The sequence below is a fragment of the Triturus cristatus genome, chromosome 3_1 (genome assembly GCF_964204655.1).
Source record: "Triturus cristatus chromosome 3_1, aTriCri1.1, whole genome shotgun sequence".
Lineage (NCBI taxonomy): Eukaryota > Metazoa > Chordata > Amphibia > Caudata > Salamandridae > Triturus > Triturus cristatus.
In genome coordinates this window covers 259,456,269-259,481,883 of record NC_140583.1, presented here as the reverse complement: position 1 = coordinate 259,481,883, position 25,615 = coordinate 259,456,269, and the positions used below count along the sequence as shown (strand labels likewise).

Below are 25,615 nucleotides of genomic sequence, written 5' to 3'. Positions count from 1 at the left end.
GGTGCCAAAACAAGATGGTTTCCTAAGACCCATTTTGAATCTCGGAGACCTAAACAAGTAGAGCAAAACACACAAGTTTCACATTACTACACTGCGAGAGTTCATTCCACTCATCAGAAGGTGGGGGACTAGATGACAACACTAGACCTTTAGGATAAGTACCAATATGTGCCAATGAACAAAGGACAGACGTAATTCCTGAGATTAGTCATACCCCTATCTGAACGACTGACTCATAAAAGCAAAATCGTACCAGCAGTGCTTTGATAAAACAAACCAGATCAGCTTCTTTATCAACCTGTAAAAGTCATTCACAGTGCCAGAAAAGGAAAATATCTTCCTATTAGTCTGGCTATACCCAAGGCAGGAGAATGCTTTCTGCTTAACGAAAATGGTCCAAGCAATGGCACTAGAAGTTTGTCACTGCACAAAGGGGCAAACTCTGACAGTGGGGAAACTCAGTCATTATAGCATCATGCATATAGCACTCATACCAAATGCCTGTTTCTATACAAGACTGGTGTAACAATGGCTGTAGGAACATTGGTCACAGGTAACGGGGAGTTTGGAACATCTAGTGTTCGTAACAGAAAGAGTCCACAAGGGAATACATTGCTGGAACAGCAGGAACATCGCAATAGGCTGAACTGTAAGACAACCAACTCCCACAGACACCATCATGGCAGATGCATTTCACATGGGGTAGAGACCACATATGGGGACCTGTGGAGCATGGAGGATGCAAATTAAACTCTTAGAGCTCAAGAAGGTGTCCGTCTGAAGACAGAGTTAGATGCCCTAAAAACCTTCCAGCCATAGCTGAGAGTGAAGCAAATCCAAATAGAAACAACAGCAGAACAATTTTCTACGTCAACAAACATCCGGGTTGGATGGGCACAGGATCACTCGTCCTGTCAACTCTAGCAGAGCAGGATATGGATGTAGGCACTGTAGAGGGACCTTGCGCTAGTGGCAATCCACTTACTGGGAGAAACAGAAGCAGACAGACTAAGCAGGCAGTAAAACACCTCCCACGAATGGAAACCAAATGCACAGATGCTACACCAGATCTTCAGAAGATGGGAAACTCCACACGTGGAGCTGTTTAGAACAGAACAAAGTGCAAACTGCAAATACTTCATGTTCAGAAACCCAAGTCACCGGTCGTTGGTAATTGCCCTTTCGATAGAATGGTCAGTGAGATTTGCAAATGCTTTTCCACGGATTTCCATTTTAATATAGAAGCGCAAACAGGCGACAGTGATCCTCATCGCTCCGCGATGGGCCACGCATGGTTATCCAACTAAGTGAAGGTGGCTTGGGGAATTGTGATACCTCTACCGACGGGATATTCTAACCATGCAACAAGGCAAGGTGTTCACCTTGAATACAACAGACTCAGCTTGGTAGCATGGTTTCTGAAGAGAGAGTATGCACTCCTCCTGCTGCCCAAAAGCACCGTGGAGGTTCTTAAAGAAGCGAGAAGACAGATGACACAGAGGTTTTATTGAGGCATAGATTTAGAAAATGGTGCACGAAACAGGACGTACACACATACTGGGAGAGAAGATGTCACAATTCTAAACTACCTCACTCACCTACTCGGCGAGGGGCACAACTACGCAATGCTAAAGGTACACCTGGCAGCCATTGTAGTGTACACAAGAGGCGTCCTAGTAAGCTCACACCCATGGAATCTCAACCTGGTTCTTGCACAACTGACGGTCATCCCTTGAACCCATGCATAGCGCAGGACTCCAAATTCTCACCTTAAAAAGGGCCTTCTTAGTAGTCATAACATCACTATGCAATATTAGTAAACTCCAGACTCTAACAGTGCAGGAATCATACATTCAAGTACACAAGACCAAAATAGTAATAAGAATTAATCCCTAGTTCCTACTAAAGGTGTTATTGCACTTCTGTGTAAACCAAGCAATGCACCTCCTGTGGTACTTCGACTGTAAGTTGTAAGCAGAGCACGCCCTGCACACACCAGTAATTAAGAAGGGCTGTGATGTACTACATAGAGGAAACAACATAGTTAAAGAAGACCAGCCAGTTCTTTGTCTCTTTTGGCATGGTGACTAAGGGGTCACCAGTGACTAAGGTAGCACCAGTGACTAAGGTGGCCATACTAAGGTAATAGTTAAGACAATACAAAGGTGCCACACAACAGCAGTTGTGACGCTTGGGGAAAGGCAAAGGGACACACTCTACTTGGAAGAAAGGGGCACCATTGGTCTTCATAACTGTCACAGATATCTGCTTGGCTACTATTTGGTCCTTAATACACACCTTTACCAAACATTGCTGTATGCACATACAAGGAAGCAAAACCACTGTGTTGCATATAGGCCAGAAAACGAGTGCAGAGATTTGCCACAGAGATTATAAATCCAATATGATGGAAGCTACAAAGGTAGGGGCGCTGGAGAAAATAATCTGAATATGGTGACCATGACGTGGGGCTTCTTGAGTGTATATCTGACTTCTTCGGGGAGGAACTGCACAAAATGGTCAACGTTCTCTAAAAAAAAAAAAATACATAGAATCAAATCTGGACCTAACCACTAGATGGTGGAATAGTGCACAGCATGTGAGCCCAGAAATTCATCATGCAGCACAACTGCTGCCAAAGGTAAGTAACCATTTTGTTCGAGGCATATGAGCTGCAGATCACACACTAGAATAGTAGATCGCCATCTGGTGTTGGGCTCGGATGCTTGCAGGTTGTTGTTGTCTTTGGAAGAAGTCTTCGTGGTCACGAGATAGGTGACTCCTCCCTTGGACGATCGTGGGCATCAACTCCATCGTTAGATTGGTTTTTTTCCACCATTGGGTTCGGATGCAACTTTTGCGCTCCGGTTGGAAATAACAATTCCAAGCTTCTCGAAGCGTAAAACTTCCACAAAAACCATCGAAGCACCTTCATCTTCGACATCTATTTCATCGGCTCGGTTCCGGACGTCGACACGGGCCGCTGGACCTATCCACGCCGTAAGGCCAACGACTTATGGAAAGGACGCCTTTCAAAAAATGCCCCCTGTGTGGAGCAAAATTTCCACACAGTGACCATCACAAAGTCTGCAACCTGTGCCTATCACCTGAACACGACGAGTCCAGCTGTCCAGCCTGCGCATCCTTTTGATCCGAAAAGACCATTCGAGATCGAAGGGCTCGAAGATGCATCATGGCACAGAGACCAGCTCCGGAACCAGAGGACTTCTTTGATGAAGGCCCCGATGTCCCAGAAGAAGACTCCGAGGATCTCCAAATCATCTCCGAAGCAGAGGACTCAGACGACCCCATCACTCGTGGGCAACGTGTGAGTACTACTGCCCCTGCCCCAACCCCTCTAAAACCAAAGGCATTGGTCAAGACTTCGACTGTTGGCCCCAGTCGAGACCGAAAACATCCTTCAGAAGTCCCGCCTCCGGGCTCGTCTCCGAAGAGAAACAAGCCTTCCGGTAACTCTGGACCGAGCAAACCGCACTTCATTGTCCCTCCGGCACCGAAGCCAAAAGACCACTCTGCACCGAAATCGGCATCGACGCCTTCGGCCCCGAAAACGCCAAGGCCAATAGATAAACCAACACTGAAGGTTCCCAAGCCTAAAGATCCAGCTTCGGCTCCGAAACCATCATAGGCACCAAAACAAACGGCTAAGGACTATGATGCACCTCCTAAAGCCAAAACCTACACGAATCAGCCAAAACCTCGCTCGGAACCGAAAAAATCGGCACCAAAAACTGTTCCCGAGGAACAAGAACTTTTTCACCCAGATCCCATCGATCCAAGGCAGAAAAAGATTTATATTAACCCAAAGACTGGACATGTCACGGCTGTGCCATGTAAAAAACTAAAACTGGACACACCACCTGCCACAGTTCCTGTACACAGGAAGGACTCTGCAACTTCGCCTATGCCCCCTTCCTCTCCTATACTGCCTTCTAACCCAGTTCCTCTGCCTACACCACCCTTACCTATACCTTCTCCATCACATACACCACCTCCAGATGATGATGATGACCTAGGGGGTGGGAGTGATCCTAATGACCCGTTCACGGATCCAGATACCTCACCACTTGATGATTAAGCATTCACTCTCCCAACAGACATGACAGAACCGCAGCCATATCCCTCCAAACCATCTCCTCCAGATGATCACCTAGGGTTTGGCCAATTATTAAATAGATCGGCACTTTACCACGGCGTCACAATGCACTCCCGACGCACCAGAGGAAGACTTCCTCTTGGATACTTTTGAAAAATCTCAAAAGTCAGTATAAATCCTGCCTATGATCAAAGGAGTCATTAAGCACGCCCGAGGTATTTAAAGACCCCGTCCGTGCCAGGGTTCTTAACCCTAGGATAGAATAGAAAAGAAATATAGGCCTGCCCCTGTAGAGCCTAATTACATCAAAGGACAGCTGCCTTTGGATTCTTTGGTCGTTTCCAATGCTAGGAAATGCGCCAACTCCCAAACCACAGGAGATACACCACCCCCGACAAAGAATCCAAACTGCTAGAAGCCTCTGGCAAAAGAGTAGCAGCACAAGCCGCTAATCATTGGCGTATTGCCAACACCCAAGCCCTACTAGCACGATATCACAGGGCACACTACGACCAGATAGAGAATCTTACAACATCTGCCAGACCAATATAAGACCCAGGCAAATGACCTTATCCAGGAAGGAAAACTTATTTCAAATGCAGCAATTAAATGTGCGCTTGACGCCGCAGACACCGCCTCTAGAGCAATTAACACCAGTGTGCTCCTTAGACGACATGCCCGGCTACGCATTTCAGGCTTTAAGCCAGAGGTACAAACTACCATACTTAGTCAGCCATTCAATCAGGAACAGCTCTTTGGGCCAGCAGTAGATACTGCCCTTGAAAAAAATGAAGGACACAGACGGCTTAGTCCATGGGAGCATTACAGTCTCCACAACCACGTGGCTCCTTTCGGCGCTCCTTCTACAGAGGAGCCTCCAAAAATATGGGCGCAGACACCTAATCAACATTCAAAGCCACTACACAAACATCCCCCAGTAGAGGATATTTTAGAGGCGGATACAGAGGAAACCACAACAAGGGACGAGGTCGAGGTAATAACACTCGCACCTTCCCTGCCACAAAACACTGACTTTCCTCCGCTCCCCCCAGACCATTCCATTCCACTCCAGTCGGGGGCAGACTAACACAGTTTCTACCGGTCTGGAACTCCATCACAACAGACAAGTGGGTAAGACAAATTATCCAGGATGGTTACTGCCTGGAAATCACAACTACCCCCCACATATACCACCCAAACAGCGTTCAATGTCACCAGACCATCTTGCGCTCCTCAAACAAGAGGTTCTCTCATTGCTCCAAAAACACGCAATAGAACCAGTTCCCTTAGAACATCAAGGGACAGGGGTATACTCACTCTACTTCCTAATCCCCAAAAAGGACGGGACTCTAAGACCAATACTCTACCTCAGACCCCTAAATCTATATATACACTCAGATCATTTCCATATGATTACTCTTCAACAAGTGCTCCCACTGCTGCAACAAGGCGATTTCCTTGCCACACTAGACCTCAAGGACACCTACTTCCACATTCCCATACATCCTGCCCACAAGAAGTATCTAAGGTTTGTGGTGGACGAACAACACTACCAGTTTACAGTCCTTCCATTCGGGGTAACAACCGCACCCAGAGTATTCACGAAATGTCTGGCAGTAGTAGCAGCACATCTCAGAAGACAACAAATTCATGTCTTCCCGTATCTAGACGACTGGCTAATAAAAGCCAAGTCATTCAACAAATGTGTTCTACACACTCGCCAAACCATCCAAATCTTACACAACTTGGGGTTCACAATCAACTATCCCAAGTCTCCTCTCCAACCCTCTCATATACACCAGTATCTAGGAGCTACCATAAACTCCTCCACAGCCCTAGCATATCCCAGTCCAGCCAGGATAGCCAGTATACAAGCTCTAACCACAAAATTTCAAATCCAACACTCTTCCAGCAAGAGTGTTCATGCAACTCATAGGCATGATGGCGTCATGCATCTTCATTGTGCCTTATGCAAGACTTCAAATGCGTCCCTCGCAAGAGTGTCTAGCACGTCAGTGGAGCCAGGCTCACGGACAACTCACAGATCTGGTGTTGGTGGACAGCCGCACACTTAGCTCTCTACAATGGTGGAACATAACAAACTTGTCCAAAGGATGGCCGTTCCTAGAGCCTCTTCCACAGATAGTGCTGACAACAGACGCATCGCTCACAGGATGGGGAGCCCATCTCCTCAGACACACCACTCGGGGCAAATGGACCACTCAACAGAAAGTGCTCCATATCAATTACCTAGAACTGCTAGCAGTATTCCTAGCACTAAAATCCTTCCAAATACATGTACAGAACAAGGCTGTCCTCATCCGGACGGACAACATGACAGCCATGTATTACATACAAAAACAAGGGGGCACACATTCTCTGCAGCTGTCCCAGCTCGCACAGAACATTTAGAGATGGGCCATTCCTCAGAAGATATACCTACTTGCAGAACACCGTCCAGGGGTTCACAATCAGATAGCCGATCTGTTAAGTCGACAAATACAACAGATCCACGAATGGGAACTACATCCCCAAGTCCTACTGCCCTTTTTCAAACAATGGGGCCAACCAGACATAGATCTGTTCGCCACACGCGAAAACGCAAAATGCCCAACCTGCGCCGCCAGGTTTCCCCACCCGGAGTCAAAGGGCAATGCGATATGGATGAACTGGTCTGGCAGATTTGCGTACATTTTTTCGCCTCTCCCACTCATTTCATTAGTGGTACGCAAGCTCAGGCAACAGTCTGTCAAACTGATCCTAGTAGCTCCCACATGGGCACGCCAGCCGTGGTTCACAACACTACTGGAACTCTCTCTAGTTCCACACCAAAAACTGCATCTCTCCCCGTCCTTAATAACCCAGAACCATGGAGAGATCAGACACCCAGATCCAGGTCAACTGAATCTGGCGATCTGGCTCCTGAAGTCCTAGAGTTTGGTTAGCTTAACCTGCCACCAGACTGCATGAACATTATAAAAGAAGCCAGAAGACCTACCACTAGAGCTTGCTTTGCTGCAAAATGGAAAACATTTGCCATTTACTGCACTAACAATGATATACACCCACTGGATGCATCCATCCAGGACATCATTTGCTACTTACTACACTTGCAAAGATGTAATTTAGCATACTCATCCCTACGTCTCCACCTAGCCGCATTAGTAGCCTACTTACAAAATCAACAGCACTTGTCACTCTTTAGAGTCCCTGCGATCAAAGCCTTCATGGAAGGACTTAAAAGAATTATTCCTCCCAGATTACCACCCTCTCCAGTGTGGAATCTAAACATTGTTCTTACTAGGCTCATGGGACCCCCATTTGAACCTCTCCATAAATGCGAACTACAGTTCCTCACACGGAAAGTAGCTTTCCTTATCGCTATCACATCCCTCAGATGGGTAAGCGAAATCCAGGCTTTAACCATACAAGAAGCATTCTTACAATTACACCGTAACAAAGTGGTTTTTAGGACAAATCCGAAATTCCTTTCAAAAGTCATATCTCCTTTTCATCTTAACCAATCAGTAGAGTTACCAGTGTTCTTCCCAAACCCAGACTCGGTAGCTGAAAGAGCTCTTCATACCTTAGATGTTAAGAACCCTTCTTTACTACATTGACAGACCCAAATCATTCCGCAAAACAATTGTTTGTAGCTTTCTCTCCACCACATAAGGGCAACCTCATTTTCAAATCTGGGATAGCTAGGTGGATAGTTAAATGTATCCAAATATGCTACCACAAAGCTAAACGCACACTAACAGTTCCCCCTAGAGCGCATTCCACACGCAAAATAGGGGCTTCCATGGCATTCTTAGGAAACATTCCCTTAGAAGACATTTGTAAGGCAGCCACATGGTCTACAACACACACCTTCACTTAACACTATTGTGTTGACGTGCAAGCAAAGCAACAAGCTTCTGTGGGCCAAGCTGTCCTTAAAACTTTATTTCAAACTGCTGCAACCGATACAGGTGACCACCGCTAGGGGAGATACTGCTATATAGTCTATCCTAGTGTGTGATCTGCAGCTCATATGCCTCGAACCGAATATGCTACTTACCAGTATGCATCTGTTCTTGGCATGTACAGCTGCAGATCCACACACGTCCACCCACCTCCCCAGGACCTGTATCTGTTCCAGCATTGTCTTACTTAGACATCACACATGGACATCTCTCTCTCTCTTCTATAAACTCCATCATTTCCCATCATGGCGAAAAACAATCCAACGATGGAGTTGATGCCCACGCGCACTGTTGTCCAAGGGAGGAGTCGCCTATCTCGTGACCACGAAGACTTCTTCCAAAGACGACAACAACCTGCAAGCATCCGAGGCCAACACCAGATGACGATCTACTGTCCTAGTGTGTGGATCTGCAGCTCTACATGCCAAGAACAGATGCATACTGGTAAGTAGCATATTCCTTTTTTTCAACTTCCTTTAATAGTCAGTTTTGAATAAAAACCTTTTGTTTATGAAATAAATGGAATTTGCACAATATAGCCTTGACAAGCTGTCATTTGTTTTAAATTTCTTTTTGACAAATTGGCTTTTATGTTGAAAAGTCTTAAATATTAATATTCAGCGCTTGGCAGGGCAATTTATTGCTGATGTTTTCGGTGGAGATTCCCCTGAAGTAGAGCTAGTATTACAGGGCATCAACTTTTTCTTAATACTACTTTGCACTTACCACCAGAAGTTAATCTATATTTGCCTTTGTGTTTTATTGTTTCTTTTAGAGCTATACTTTTTTCAGTGCTTCAGAATGGTAGTATGCCAGTTAATGACGTTATATACTGCTAAATATTTCACACCTCTGACAATTATTATTCGAATCTGAGCATTATAATATGGAATGGGCAGTGAAGATGCAGTATTCACCAGACCTGTTTGTTATATTTTATTTGTTCTTTTTATTGATAAATAGGATGTCGGCACTTCAATATTCTTTGCAGCTAAGTTGGGCATAAGGAACATTGTTTGAAGTAGAGCAGACCCTGGTAGTTCGGATGGAAACTGGCATGAAGGATGTTAGAATTAAGATAACTTCAGCCTCTTTGCTTCTCGCACAGTAGATGGAATGGTGATGCAGCTTCATTGAATCAAAAATAAGGAAATCTACTGCACCGTTTAATGCTAGTGTCTGGATTGGAGTACCACCATATGTCTTAGTTTACAGACCCAGGACTATTTTTTCATTGACAGTATTTACTTGGACATGTATATAAAATTACAAGCATACAGTGAAAAGACGTATTATCCATTTTTCTGGAAATAACGTTTGTTCTAATTAGTCTCATATCCACTTGCAGGAAGGTATGAAAAGGGCGGATATTAGGGTTAAACATAGGATTATTTTTCCCATTACTCCGGAACACTCCAGTGACTTGTCCTCTTGTTTTGTCTTGACAATTTTAAGAAGCTGAGATCTCTAATTGTAGTTCTTATTCCTTCTCTTGTTCGTTAACAAGCTGCTTAGTAAGACCACTGCAGAGAAAGTGGAGTCGGTCAGAAATGACCATGGTGGCACAGTGAAGAAGCCCCAGTTGAACAACAAGCAGCAAAGGCCCAGTCAGAATGGCTGCCAGATCCGACGGCACTCTGGGTCAGGGATCACCCCTCCAGTAAAGGTAAGTGGAAATCTGTACTGGATGCTACTCTTCTACGGATAAAGTGAATGGTCCATAAGGTGGTGGCCATTTCATTTTCAGTTCAAGTTTTTGATCAAATATATGGCATTGAATTGTGCTTGCTTGCAGTCTTCCAAGACAGATTTCGAAAAATTCAAGCGGGTTGGGGAAGTTGGTGCCTCCAGCACGTGTATCCTGCTTAGATTTGTAAGCTTTGTTTTGCAGCGCGAACCCTTTTCTGGATTTACGTGCTGTGCATTATTCTCTCATCTAGTTGTTTGGTCTGGAATAGTAGTTTTTTTTTTATTTATTTCTGTTTTGGATGCTGTTGACCACCATTTGGTGCCAGGTACTTCCCCTGTGTGACGTCAGACGGTATGCTGGAGGTCGATGTGCATGGTAGCCATCTTCAGATTCTTTTTTCCGCCGTTTGGTCTGGAAGCAAAATGGGAAGCTCCGAAGATTTAAAGACACCATAAACATTCATCAGAACCGAAGGGCCACGAAAATAAGGTGCACATGGCAGCCCGACGCCGAGCAAAAAGGTGATCGATGGTTAGCCGCGATTAAATGAATCCCACGGAACCCAACAAAGGTTACCGAGGAGGAAAAATGGCTGATAAAAAACGCCGAAATCAAGAGTCGAACACAAACCCGCGAAAAAGACCACAACACTGTCGAAAGCTAACATCGACGCTGAGAAGAAAAGAAAATCTCCGGCCTCCGATGCCGAGAGGGCTCTTGAAGTCAAAAGACAAAGATAACGACTTGAAGACGAAATGACGTCACTCCTCCAAAAGAAAGAGGGAGTTTGACACGTTGAAAGAATTTCGAATCCCAAAGGTACCGGTTGCCGACCAGGAGAACGTCTATGTCGAAGAGGCAGAAGATGCTGTGGGAGAATAAGAAGGTATCTTCGACTCTCTGCCCACACTCCCTCCCCCAGAACCTAGAGACGAAGAACCAGAGGAATACGGGGACGTACCTGAAGAGAAAGGAATCTCCGAAAATGTTAAGGATTCGTGCAACGATCTCGACACCGAAAGCCCAGAGGAATAGATTTGTAGCTTTCCATCAAAAGCTTCGCCTCCAGACGACATAGCTTTCTACAATGACCTAGTCAAGAGAGCAGCAAATCAATTTGGAGTCGCTCTAGAGGAAGAAACTGGAGACACGTTTTCTTCTAGAAACCCTGGCCCCAGGTACCACGGGCACTCAATATCTTCCTATGCTCCCTACCATTCTGGATTAAGACAAAGAAGCTTTCAAGTAACCAGCTTCAAACAATGGGGTAACCCCCAGTGGAGAAAAGAAATATAAGACCTCCTCAAAGGACCCCAAATATATCCAGGGAAACACAGTACCTGACTCAATTATTGTCACCACAGCCAGAAGGAGCGCTAACGCAGTCTTAAACACCGGCCCCCCCACCAGAAAAGGAGAGTAAGAGGATGGATAAGGTGGGGAGAAGAATGGAAAAGGAAGAGGAAACTCAGTGGCGCATCGCAAATTCCAATGCCCTACTAAACAGGTACGGTCACCAACAATGGGATGAGATAGAGGAGATCATTAACAAACTCCCGGAAGAGGACAGGAAAAGAGCAAGATCTAGTGTCCAAGAAGGAAAAAACATGGCAAACACTTGCCTTAAGTCGGCATTGGATGCAGCAGATATTGCTAGTCGGCAAATGTGTACGGTAATCATCCTGAGAAGACGTGCCTGGCTCAGAATATCTGGTTTCAAACAGGAAGTTCAAACCTCCATCTTTAATAGACCATTCAATGGGGAAGCATTTTTTGGATAGGAAGTGGATGAATCCCTTCAACAGATTAAAAAGGACAACAAAACAGCTAGGGCGATGGGAGCACTACAGCAAAGAGGTTCCTTTAAAAGGGGTGGATTCAATTGTAGAAAGCCCACAGGTAGAGGGCAGGGTCAATTTAGGTCACCGCAACCACAAGGCCAGAACCCAGGACAACAAATAGGTCAGCAGTCAGGCTACCAAGGTTGGCAGCAACAGCAGAAGCAGCCCTTTCGGGCTAGTGGCAGAGGGAGAGGCCAAGCCCCTAGAGGAAGAGGAAACGGATTCCACTGACTCACAAGGACCCACACAAAACACCTATGAGGGAAAGAATATGCTTGTTCCTCAAACAGTGGAAAAATATCACAACAGACAATTGGATATTAAATTTGGTAAAGTACGGGTATTGCATAGAGCTGACAAGAAAACGACCTACAAACCCACCAAAGACAAAGATTTCTGAAATCCGAACACATAATGCTAAAGACAGAGATCAAGGAACTATACCAAAAATAGGCAATAGAATTGGTACCAAGGCAAAAATGGTTCAATGGAAATTACTCCCCATATTTCCCAATACCCAAATAAGACCTAATAAGGTCAATCCTGGACTGAAGATTCATAAACAAATTCATAATAACACAACTCTTCAAAATGTGTACTCTTCAAGAAATAATACCACAAATTCAAAGGAGAGACTACATGGCAACAATGGACCTCAAAGACTCCTACCTACATATCCCTGTGAATAAGAGACACAGAAATTACTTTCAATTCCTGCACAACGGAACACATTACCAATTCAGAGTTCTACCTTTCGAAATAAAGTCCGCCCCACGTGTATTCACAAAGTGCCTAGCCGCAGTAGCGGCACACCTAATTAGAGAGGGAATCCACGTATACCCTTGTTTGGACGAGTGGCTCATAAGGGCACATTCAAAGCAAACATGCCAAAAACATGTTCAAACAGCTATCCAAACTCTACAAAACCAGAAAGGAAAAAAACATTCCTGGGAGCCATATTGCACACAACAAAGGCAAAGGCGTACCCCACACAAGTCAGGATACAAGCTATCCAGCTAGAAACGGCCCTCTACCAGAGGGGGCAATATCTGACAGTGAGGAAGGTCATGAAACTAATGGGCATGATGACATCATGCATCCCACTTATCCCTCATGCCCAGTTACACATGTGCCCAGTCCAAAAATGGCATGCCCGGTTACACATGCTCCCATTCCAAAAATGGCTTGCCAACAGCTGGTCCCTAGGCCAAAGGGAGTTGGGGGGATCTAGCGGTTTACACAAAGGGTGCAAGCAGAGATACAATGGTGGGCATCCAACAACATAGCAAAGGGGAGACCTTTCAAAAACCAAACTCCATCTGTTACAATCACCATAGACGATGCCCTCAACGGTTGGGGAGCAGACTGCAACCAGCTGTAAGTACGTTGTCAATGGAAAGAACAGTATTCGATAAAACACATCAACTTCTTGGAGATGAAAATGGTCTTTCTGGCAATGAAATCATTCCAGAAGCACATCCAGGGGAAGACTATCCTAATCCAAACAGACAATACAACAGCAATGTTCTATCTGAACAAACTGGAAGGTACAAGGTCCTTTCCCCTCAGCAAACTTGCACAGGGAAATATGGCAGTGGCCTGTAGCACAGAATATCAATCTACAAACAGTAAATCTACCAGGAGTAGACAACATTACTTTGCCTCGAGGTTTCCACACTGCCTGTCAAAGGGAAATGCACTTAACCTCAACTGGTCGTAGACATTTGCTTACACCTTTCCACCAATACCCCTGATGCAAAGAGTGTTGGAAAAAGCAAAAGGTCCAGGAACAAACATGATTCTCATTGCCCCTCAATGGCCAAGGCAGACATGGTACTCAACCCTCCTAGAACTATCCAAGGGGGAGAGGGTGAAGCTCAAAGCAGACTGGGACCCACTAACAATGCAACAAGGCCAAATCTTTCACCCAGAACCAGCAACGCTGAACCTGGCAGCCTGGCGCCTGAGTACATAGAATTTGGCCACCTCAATTTGCCTCTACGAATAATGGAAATTCTAAAGGAGGCAAGAAAGTAGTCAAAAAGAAAATGCTATACAGCAAAATGGAAGCAATATACCACCTGGTGCACCGTTAACAGTAAGGTCGATTCCATTGACACTCAAACAGTAATTGCATACCTCACGTACCTCCTAGACAGCAACATCAACTACTCAAGCATAAAGTTGCACCTCACTGCCATAGTAGCATATACAAGAGGAAAGACATGTAAAAGCTTCTTTACAAGGCCTGTTATTAAAAGATTTCTAGAAGGAGCGAAAAGAATTGCTCCACCAAGAGCAGCTCCAGTACCCACATGGAGCCTAAATACAGTACTATCACAGCTAATGAAAAAACCCTTCGAGCCCATGCTTGCGATGGACCTCAAACACATTACTCTAAAAACAGTTTTTCTCATCACTATAACGTCCCTAAGAAGAGTGAGCTACAAGCTCTAACAATACAAGAATCATACCTAAAAATCCACGTGGATAAAGTAATCTTAAAGACAAACCCACATGTGTTAATAAAGGTGGTGTCAAAATATCACTTGAATCAAAATATCATCCTACTGGTTTTCTTCAATAACCCAAAAACTAAAAAGTAAGACCATTCCGGACCCAATGCACAGCATGTGAATCCAGAAAATTTTTCAAACTGTAAAACTACTCCCGCTGGTAAGTAACCATTTAGTTTTTCCATCTAACGGGGTCTATGCCTATAATAGCTTGTTCTTTGGCTACACAGCGGTCTTGAAAATTATGTATATTTTACATTTCAAGTTCCTAGAAGATCTTGCGCTCTTACAATGCAAAGTTGAGAAGACATTTTAGCGATCACTTTGTCTAAACAGACCTTACAGGGTCTAATATCTTCAGCACAGGAATTTTCTTCATTGTGATTTTCAGGTCTTGGGGACTAATGGCTTTTAACTGATTTATTCCCTAGGTTGCACTGATTTTTCTATGGCAACGCCTTGGGCTTTATCGCCTCCCAAATTGTATAGATTGACAGATTAAGGCAGCATAACAATCTTAAAGCTCAACCTTTGACCTGATCTGTTTTTTAAATGAAGGTAGCCATAGAGTTACGAGAATAGCTACAGCACCTTCTCTTTGAAGGACAATTGTTAAGTCAAAAAGGCTGTTAAGATTGGTTTGCTACTGGCGTGAAAGTTTATAATATCTATACTATACATTTATACTTATTAGTTGTGCATTTGTTTGAAGGGTCTTCTAATTGTATCTGAAGTATTTAAAAGTACATAGTGGTATGTTTGTTACACCAACTCTAACCTGTTTTACTTCTTCTTAAACTGCAGAAGAAGCCCAAGCTGCCAGGCATGAAGGACCCCAGCATGGCAGATTCAGGCAAGCATGGTGTTGGAACCGAATCATTGTTTTTTGACAAGGTGAGTTGAATGATGGCTCACGAAACCCTGCAGACTCTGCCAGATTGTAAGACTAGAGAGGGTCTTAAAACTTGGAACTATGACATTTAAAAATTATATTCCTTTTGTGCTTGGGGTTCGCTGTATGAGAGATTGGTCTTATCAAATTTGTTATGTTTAACATTTGCGTTTGTCTGAATGTGAATCCATCTTTAGGTAGAGATACTTTTTTTAGTAGAAAATGTATATTTGTAGAATGTGTTGCTGTAGATACACATGTTCTGAATATTCCTCAAATCTAAGAATGAACTTGGATGTTTTCAAATAGTTTTTTGCAAAGAAAGGCTTTTGAGTCACAGAGAGCACTGTGACTCCACCCTTAGTTGGTGGTGCGCATGGGCACTGACTTCAGGTTAGTGTTTTTGCTGCCATCTGGTTCAGACATGTGCCGAGAGGGATGAGAGACTTGAGCTGTTCTCCAAGTCTTCTTCAGGCCCACACAGTCCAATTTGACACCTCTGATTTTGGGGAAAAGCTTTTGTTCTCCTTGCTCTTCTAGGCAACACTCTACAGAGACCATGTCTGTCAAACATGGGGCCCTGATTGGGGCTGCGTGCCCCATGTCTTTGACTTTTTTGCAAAGAATACATATTTAGGGATTGAATGAATGCCCCTCTGTACTGTCTCTAGTGCCATGCAAGTTTTGTGGTCCAATCATCACAAGGTCTGTAATCTCTTTCTATCCCTAGACTTCAAGCACCCTTTTTGGTGAATGTGCGCTCTAGAGGTACTCATTAACATAACAATAACACTGCTTGTAAAGCCTGCCTCACCTTCCAGCCGAAGAAGACCCTCCGATACCAATGGGAGCAGCTCTGGGTAAATTAAAAGATGCAGCTGCAATCCTCTGATAGCACTACCGACCTATTAGTGGAATGGTGCCATTTGATGTTGAAGAAGATGAGAATACCAGCCCTTTAGGCATTCCACCTCACGGCTGACAGCCAGCCAGGGGGTGGCCTTTTACACTGACTCAGACTAGAAGGAAGAGGAAAAGGTCCCATTAGCCACTACCACCAGCCCTCTAACAAAGGCTTCTGCTAAGGTCGTGAGTACGTTTGACTCTAAAACACTAATTCTTCAAAGAGGCCTCACACTGAAGTAGAGCATTCCCCTCGAAGAGGTTGAGTGTCAAGCTCCATATCAAAATCTTTGCATCCTTCAAGGCCTCTGCCGTCTTTGAGCTCTGGTTGACAGTGACCAAAGGCCTTGGAGCTGACAAAGCTGCCATCCTTGGTTATCGACCCCTGAACAGCAGTCAAGCCACAAGATCCTCCACAAGCCTCCATTCAAAGCTGAAGGCCTCTTCGATGCTGGTGCCAAAGCTATCACTTTCCATGGACATCGAAGGCTCCCTAGACGACTGGCTCTGACAGATAGGAGCCACTGATTCTCTAAAGGCTATAGGAGGAATTTGATGCCAGGCAAGATACTTCTTATCCATCCCCAGACTCAAAAGATATTTTTTTTTTTTGAAGATTGTTTTTATTAGTCAACGAACACATATATTGCTGGCCCCTGTAGCCCCAGGGGTATCGGCCCAAGCAACACATTGATCATGACATTGACAATTTTATCATAAAATGATACTTTGAATGCATTTCAGATGAAAACCAACTTCCCCAGCCCCCCCCCTCCCAACACCCTCCCACCCCCCTCCCCCCCCTCCCTCCCAACACCCTCCCTCCGACCGCACCGTATTGCACCCAACCAACGACATCATGTATTGAGCATAAGCCGGACACCTCCATGTCCAGTCCCTGTGTGTACCCCCCCTTCCGGGGGAAACTAGATGCGCCCCTCCTCCCATTCCTCCGGAACTGGCTCCAGGCGGAGACCCCTATAGTCTGCCCACCTCTTCCAAATCTTATAATGTTTATGGGGGCACCCCCTAGCTGCAAAGATGAGAAGCTCCAGGCCCATATTGAAGTCCAAACCACTCTTCCAGACATTCAGCGCGGGGGCAGTCGGCGCATTCCATGCTCTGGCGATATCCCTCTTGGCCAGTTTGAGACCCAGCAGCAATAGGTGTCGCTTGTATATGTTGCCACCAATGTCCTCCATGATATGCAGGAGTGTCAGCCTGGGGTCCGCGGGAAGATCCCACCCCAACACCTCGGATAAACAAGCCAACACCCCTCTCCAAAACCGATACAGTGACCCACAAAGCCACACGGTGTGAAAGAAGGAACCCTCCTCCCGTCTACAGCGGAGACACTCCGGAGAGGCAATCAATCCCGCCCGCCACAGCCTCCGCCGGGTATAGTACGCCCTATGCAGATATTAAAATTGTATAAGACTGAGTCGGATAGCTATGGCTGCTCCCCGTGGCGAGGCAAGTGCATCAGTCCAGTCCGTCTCATCAAGGGGCCCAACATCGTTCTCCCATTTCCCTTTGAGCTGCTGGAGCGACGGGGCACTGTGGATAACTAGCGATCGATACATCTTGGAGATTTTCTTGTCATGGAGGTCCCCCATAAAAAGCTTCGCTTCCACAGGGCTGAAGTCTGCTATGGAGTCTAATCCCACTAGACTGGGGGAGTGTGCATGGCGCAGTTGTAGATATCTATAGAACTGCGTCCGGGGCATGCTGAAATCTTGTTGAAGATCCTGGAAAGACTTCAGAACACACCCACATACCACATCACCTATGGTGGAGATGCCAATCCGATCCCACCCCTCAACTACTGTCAGGGCCGCCAACTGCGGTAACTGCCCATTGTGCCACAGTGGGGTCTCCTGCGTGAGCACGCCCCACCACCCAATGCGCGTCAGCGCCTGACGCCAAAGTTGGAAAACCACTTGCGTCACCGGTGGCAACCGCACCCGACGGACCGCGGAATACAGCAAGGTGTGAAGTGAGTGTGGTGCCATAAGCCGCCGCTCCACTGCATACGCCGGGTCTACCCCCCCCCACCCCCCACCCTCCCATACCACCACTCGTTCAGCACCAGCAAGTGGGAGGCATGATAATATGAGAGCAGATCCGATGTTGCCAGACCCCCAGTATATGTTGAAAGGAAGCACGTCCGTAAGGCTACCCGCGCCCTTCCACAAAAACTGCCCCAGAGTAGAGTTCACCCGACGAAACCACTCCCACGGGATCGTATAAGGGTGATTCTGCAGTTGATACAGGAGGCGGGGAAGAGCCACCATCTTAAAAATCGCAGACCGGCCAAAGATAGTGAGTGGCATGCGAGTCCACAACTTGATGTCCCGACAAACCTGTTCCCACACGGGCACCACGTTTCGCCCCCAAGAAATTGCCGGAGTAGGTGATAAGAACACCCCCAGATACTGAAGCCCCCCTTCCGCGATCTGCACCGAGGACGCCCATTCTTGCACCGGAGTCGGACCCCCAAGTACCCACAGCGTGGACTTCCGGGGATTCATAAAGAGACCCGACGTCTCACCGAAGATTTGCATGATCCGAAGCAGCCGGGGCCCCGTACGATCAAGGTTCGTCAGAAAAAAGAGGACATCATACGCGTAAAGGGCTATCCGATCGGCCAAGCCAATTTCCCTCTCAAATCCGGAGATCTGCGCGTCCATGCGCACCCATACCGCCAACGGCTCCATGGCCAGGGCGAACAGATACGGGGACAGGGGACACTCCTGGCGCGTCCCACGCCGTATGGGGAACGGCAGCGAGGACGCACCCGCCACCCGAACCGAGGCCGTGATCTCCGTATAGAGAAGTCGCACATAAGACCGGAACCGTGGCCCGAAATTCAAGCGCTGCAGCAGTAGGAACAAATAGCGCCAACTAAGGGAATCAAACGCCTGTCCATATCTGCCAACAATAGGGCTGCTGGGACCCCCAGTAGCTGCACTTCAGCAATCGCCACATGGGCCCCCCGTATGTTATGTCGCATGGCACGGGAGGGCATGAACCCCGCCTGGTCCGGATGGACCAGCGAGGCAATGTATGGCAGGAGGCGATTGGCCAAAGCCTTCACCAGAATTTTAGTCTAGCCGGGAGAAGGAGCCATGCACCGCCGACAAATATGTGTAAGCACTATCCACACCATGACACCGCCTCCAGGCATCCACCCACGCCAGGCCACCCACTAGTGCGTGAAGTTTCGTCTGTCCCCCTCCCCCTCTCTCCCGCCCCCTTGACAGCCGGTCCCCATGTAGATCCATCACGTCATTCCAGTCCCCTCCTATGATCCCCGAGACATCCGGGATGTCCGCCCAACGCGCCTTGAGCTGCTCCGCAAATGACCAGGACAAAGGGGGGGCGCACACACTACCGAACACCACCCGCTCCGATCCAATCCGGCCCAAAACAAAGACATACTTCCCATATGTGTCTGCCCACGTCTGGGAATGTACAAACGAGACCCGCTTGTGAACCAAGATACCCACACCCCTGGAGCCCTGAACAAACCCTGCATGAAACACCTGTGTGTAGCCGTAGCGTTGTAGGCATAGCACCCTCGTCCCCAATAGGTGTGTCTCCTGTAGGAGTAACACGTCCGCCGATGCCCTTTTGGCATACTGCAGGATCGCCCCTCTTGATCTTATCAAGGGCACCCCGAACATTCCAGCTCTGAACCTTGATTGTAGCTAATCGCCCACTAGTCCCCATGGAGCCGGTTGCCATAGAAAGCATATCCAAAACATAGTGGCCACTCGGGGACTCCGACGTCCGCCCCCGCCCATGCCCAGTACTGTACTAAGGTGCGGTCAACCCCTAATCTAAAACCCCAACGTCCCAACAGTCCCCCCACCCCAACTCCCCCCACCCCATACTACACAAACATGGAAGTACCTGTCGCGGTGAGAAACTTCCCCAGGCCCAAACCATGAACCTCAGTAGTCCTCAACCAATGGATCCCCAACATGCCCTTCCACCACCACTTCCCAAAGACCCCGCCCGCAACTGGCTACGGCAGTTGTCGCCCTCACGTCTGTCCCCCGGACCAAAACAGCCCACTGCATCTAGAAGTGTAGAGCAGCCGGCGGCATGTACATGACGCGAAGACCAAGAAGACTCGCCCCCAAGAAACCTCCGGACCCTCAATGTCCAGTCGGCTGATGATTCGCCCCCGGGCCAGCCCCCCGCCGGGCTCCCCCGGACTTATGCCGGCGGCGGGATCTGGAGCGCCGCTGCTTCTTAGCGATAGTCCCTGCTACCTCATTTTGGGATGAGTCTGATTCTCTACCCGGGGGTGTATGAGGACGTAGCTTCACAGTCTCATCTTTCCATTTACTTCCTCTGGCGATTCGAAGAACAGTGTTCGGGACTCATATACAACCCTCAAGCGTGCTGGATAAAGAAGAGCGTAGGATAAGTGGAGTTTCCGGAGCCTGGCCTTGGCCGCCAGGAAGGACTGACGCTGCTGTTGGACCATTCGTGTATAGTCCGGGAAGATAAGTATGTGAGAGTTTTCGAACTGCAGAGGCTCCCTCTCTCTGGCCTGGCGGAGGATGACATCCCTGTTGTGGTAGTTTAGGAGTTTGGAGATAATCGGCCGGGGACGGGCCCCCACCGGCGGCCTCTAAACCAGAGCCCGGTGCGCCCGCTCCACTACGAAGCAGCGAGTCAGCCGGGAGCCAGCCCTCCAGCCACTGGGAGAGTAAGCGCTCCATGTTGTTCCCCTCGCAGCCCTCCGGAAATCCCACAAAGCGCAAGTTATTCCTGCGGGCCCGCCCTTCTGCATCCTCAACCCTGCCTGCCAGGCCCTGCTGGGTGGATTCTAGGATCGCTACCTGCTTCCTCAGCGTCGCGACCTCATCTTCCACGCTCGACACCCTGGTTTCAGCCTCTGTGATGCTGGTCACCGCGTTTCGCAGGTCTTGACGCAGCAGCATTACGTCCGAACCCACTGCCTGGATCTTGGCATCCAACATGTCCCGGGACTGCGTTATGGCCGCCAGGAGGGCGGCATTATCTGGCACCGCCCCGAGGCGCTGCTTCTCCAACTATGGCTCGGGGCAGGCAGGCACAACGTCCACTACATCTCAGCCGGCCAGGTCAGCCGTGCCCTGTCGCCACCAGGAACCCACAGGCCGCTGCTCCTAGCCATGCACCCCCCCCCCCCCCCCCCGCCGTGACCCGAACCAGCCGCCGAACCCCCAGGGACCACCGGCTCATCCAGGGGGGGAGGGGAAAGACCAGCTGCAGCACCCCGGGACCAGGGCGCCACCTCACCTCCGGGCCGGATCGTGCAGCACGCCTCAGTCTCGCAGGCCCCTCCAAGCCGGGTCACCCCATACCGCCTCCACTGGACCTCCGTGGTCGGGGCCAGGTCGTCACCCCACTGTCAGCTCCACAGCCACGCAGTCCGGCAGCCGCCTCCGCAGGGCGCCGCTCCGCTCAGCCGCTTTCGGGCAGGTCCGGCCCGGCCTCCTCACTCACTCGAGGCCGTGGTTCCCGGCACCGCTCTAGGCCGCAATCGTCTCTCGGCCTCCCCACATCGGACCCAAGACTTTGGGAGCACTTCTATCGCCGCCGCTACTCGTCCGCAGTCTCTGCCTGCTAGCAGGGCGCCGCAGCTCCAGGGGCAAGGATAAATTGGCGGATAAATATGGCGGGCGGGAACCGGCTTAAGATGCGCCCGCCATCTTGGCTCACCAAGCCACGCCCCCGACTCAAAAGATTTTGACAAAGCTGCCTCTGCTGAACCTCTCTGATATTCTGTCTTGGGAAGAGAAATGCTAACAGTTGAACAGGAGCTAGCTTCGGAACCTCCTCCAGCTTCCAAGCTTAAAAGGCATAGAGATATAGGCACTGGAACACACCCCACCCCCCAAATATGTTCTAACTCCTCCTCTGCCTTGTCCTCCTCCTCCTACACCTCCATCCCCTCGCTCACTGCCTCCAGAGTCACCGGAAGAATTCACGCTGTAGGAAGCTGGCTCTTTATATGAGAGATCAAAATTATATGTTCGAGGCATGTGAGCTGTATTGTATTGTAATTGCATTTATATCGTGTTTACTACCCCTGACAAGGCGTCAAAGCGCTTTTACGGTGAGTAGCATGCTACTCTGGGACCCATAGAGGATTTGTGTTGAATTAGTATAGTGAAACATGCAAGTAATTTTTAAGTAGTGGATAGGTTAGTCAGTTATTTGGATTCTGAAGGATAGCAGAAGGATAGAAGAGGGAAAAAAAGGTTTATTATATAGCGCTTGTTACCCCTGATGGTGTGATGAAGCACGCTGCTCCCGAGGATTAGTGGTGAATTAGTATGGTGAAATATGAAAGTCATTTCAGTAGTGGAGATTAGTCAGTTATTTGGAGTGAGAAGGATAGCGGAGGGATAAAAGGGGAAGAAAGGTTTGCATTCATATAGCACCGGTTACCCCTGATGGGTGTTAAAGCGCTTTTCTGGCTAGTAGCACGCTACTCCAGAACCCATAAGGATTAGTGCTGAATTAGTATCGTGAAACATGAAAGTAATTTGAGTGGTGGATAGGTTAGTCAGTTATTTGCATTGAGAAGGGTTGGGGAGGGGTAGAAAAGGGAAAAAGGGTTGCGTTTATATAGCGCTTGTAACCCTGATGGGTTGTTGAAACGCTTTATTGGCAAGTAGCACGCTACTCTGGAACCCATTAAGGATTAGTGGTGAATTAGTATAGTGGAAAATGGACTTTGAGAAGTGAACATATTAGTCTTTTATTTTTATTGAAAAGGATAGTGGAGGGATAGAGTGAAGGATTTGGATTTTTTTTTTTTAGGTCCTACCAGTAGGAGGAGGCTTTTGGATGAGTAAAAAGGGGTTTTGGAGGAGAGGAGTCAGAGGTAAGAGTTTAGAAAGGTTTGTTTTGGGGGATCGGTATAGTAAAAGAGGTGTCAGAAGATGCAAGGAGGGGTAGAGTAGGAGAGAGTCTAGAAAGGGTTATTTTGGGGTTCATAGTGGTATGGTTTTTGGGATAAATGAGAGAGTGGATGTAGAGGATATATTGATAAATGTATGGGGTGAGAGATAGGGTAGTGCATTGGAAAGAGTAGTAAAAAGAAGTTTAAGATGAGTCAGAAAGTTGGGATAGAAGATCTATTGAGAGAGAAATAGGGTGAACAATAGGGTAGTGCATTGGATATGCTGAATTAGAAGAAAGTGATAAATAAAGTGCTAAATATATAGATCCATAAGTACATTGAAAGTATATAAATGCACCACTGAGGTAGGTATATGGAGATTAAAGATATTGATAGACATATAGGATGAAAAATAGTTTAGTGCATTGAATATGCTTTTTTAGGAGAAAAGGAATAAATATATAGAACCAAGTACATGGAAGGTATATAGATGCATAGATAATGAGGTCTACTTACCACAAACCTTAGTTATTTTCAATGTGCTGGATGGATTGCAATGTGGAAGTAAGCGTCCTTCAGGTTTAATGCAGTCATGAAGTCGTCGTCTTCTAGTAGTCTTATTACATCTTGCAATGTGACCGTATAGACGTTTTCGAATAGTATGTAGCGATTAAGTTGTCGCACGTCCAGAATGCCCGTAATGATCCATCTTTCTTTGGTATGAGGAAATAAAGAGTTTCAATGTTTGAATGGGACTAGTTCTATGGGCCCTTTTTGCAGTAACACATTTACTTCTTCTTTTAGCAGATGTAGATGTTGTGGATTTAACGTCTGCCATTTTGGCAGGTTATCTGGTGGTTGTCGAGTTAATTCTATCCAATATCGATGCCTGATTATTTGCTGTACCCATTGATATGATGTGATATTTGGTCATAAATGGTGAAATCAGTGTTGCCTTCCCTGACATGTGTTTTGTGGTTGGGAAGTGTTGGCAAGTCATTTAGCTGGTGGTGTAGAGGTGCCCCTGCTGTGGGTACCTCTACCTCACCCCTTGTTTTTGTATCTTCCACGATAGTATCTACGCCCTTTCATTTGATATTGATGTTGCTGGCACGGATATGTAGAGTAGAGGATTTTGCTGCCCCTCGCCTTGGGTAATGCCAAAAGGGCTGTTGCTTTTGAGTTGCCGTTTGTAAGGCACCCATGGATTTGGCTGAATCTGTGTCTTCTCATCTCCAATTGTGTGTCTACAGCTGGCCCAAAAATGTTTTCCCCATCGAATGGGACATTAAGAATGTGCAGCTGTAGCCCAAATGCTGTTTACTTAACATCTGGGATGCAACAGATTTGAACTCCACGTTGCAGACCTGGGCTACTCTGGGTATCGTGATAGCCAAGAGAAACGTTGCCAGCCACTGGGGTGGGGCAACCGCCCCTACGTTAGTGGAATGGTGTAAGGACATGGACACTGTCATGGTGGCGGAAAAGACAGTGTGTGTTCACAGTGGATGTCCCAGAAAATGGATTAAAAAAATGGGGGAGCTGAAATACTTATAGAAGAGATATTTGCGAATTGCCCTTAATAACTCAAGAAATTGAATAATTAAATGTGTCTGACACTGAATGTGGTAACGCTGTGTATGTAATAGATTAAGTATAACTGTTTTTGTTCTGTTCATAGAGTATGACAATATATGTACAATAAGTGGTCTGTAATTGCAGCATTTAAAGAAATGACTGTGCCTTTCATTTTATATAAATAAATGTTTAAAAAAAAAAAGAATGTGTAGCTGTACCTTGGGGTTGAACCTAGATATGCGTAGCCACGCAGGTCTGTGGAGCATGATTGATGTATGGATGCCTCTTGCAGCAGTGTCAGTTCCATCTAATGCACATTTGCTTGTTGAATTTGATATTTCTCTCCCCTCATTCACTAGGTCTTCTCCTCGTTTATTCTTTCAGGAGATGTTGTATCAGATCTTACATCTCATCCCAGGTTGCCCTATTGTATTTGGAAAGTAGGCCAACTGAATTATCGATCTTCCAGTGCTTTGCGTGACTTGCTACTTCTCTTGCCTGCTGCATCAATTCCTTTGCCTTCTTTGTTTGGAGGAGGCGCCTCTCTAGTACCTTGTGCTGCTGCTCTTTTCCTGGCTGTGGTAATAACTAGGAAACCTCCTGGGGGATGTCCATATATGTAAATGGGGTCAGTTGGAGATGGCTTATTTCTTTTCAATGCGAGGAGTTAGGACCCTGGATTTGAATGGGTCCTTGAAGAGGTCTTTGGATACCTTAGTGATGGAGCCAGTCAATGGGAGATATTGAATTGTGCGTGAGAATGTTTCCACTAGGAAATAGGTTGGCTCCTACGTAGTTTGCATGAGGAGCTTGTAGTACTCTGCCATTCTTTGGATGACATTGGTATGAGGATGTGTCACCTGGAGGTGAAGCTTTCATAGGTATTGGCAGCTTCATATTTAGGTTAGGCAGGACCACATCATAACCATGTCAAGGGCCAGGAGTACGTTGGGTTTCCTGTGTTCCCTGAGAGTATGTCCTGTATCTTCCCCTCTTACTGCTCTTGTGGAGAGGGTACTTGTATTTGGGGTGACTCTGTGGGGCTGAAAGACATTGGAGTTTTGGCCCCTGTGACACTTTTTATGGTGGTAGCTGTGGCAAGGATTGATCCCAAGCTGGCCTCTTGGCATTTTCTTTACCTTTTTCCTGCATAAATTGATGCAGTCCTTCAAAGACAATGCCTTATTTGTCATTTACTCT

At 47.0% G+C, this 25,615-nt stretch overlaps 1 protein-coding gene across 7 annotated transcripts in view; it reads left to right on the top strand.

Annotated features, from left to right (window-relative positions):
- Nucleotides 1-25,615, top strand: part of SIN3A (SIN3 transcription regulator family member A) — an 822,316-nt gene that overhangs the window by 290,981 nt on the left and 505,720 nt on the right. For 5 of the 7 annotated variants that reach the window (XM_085643842.1, XM_085643840.1, XM_085643837.1 and 2 more), the window contains 2 exons: nt 9,581-9,751; nt 14,937-15,026. In XM_085643842.1, the coding sequence (XP_085499968.1) occupies nt 9,581-9,751; nt 14,937-15,026 (261 nt within the window). The remainder of the gene's footprint in view (nt 1-9,580; nt 9,752-14,936; nt 15,027-25,615) is intronic. The other 2 variants (XM_085643838.1, XM_085643843.1) reach the window with 1 other exon arrangement.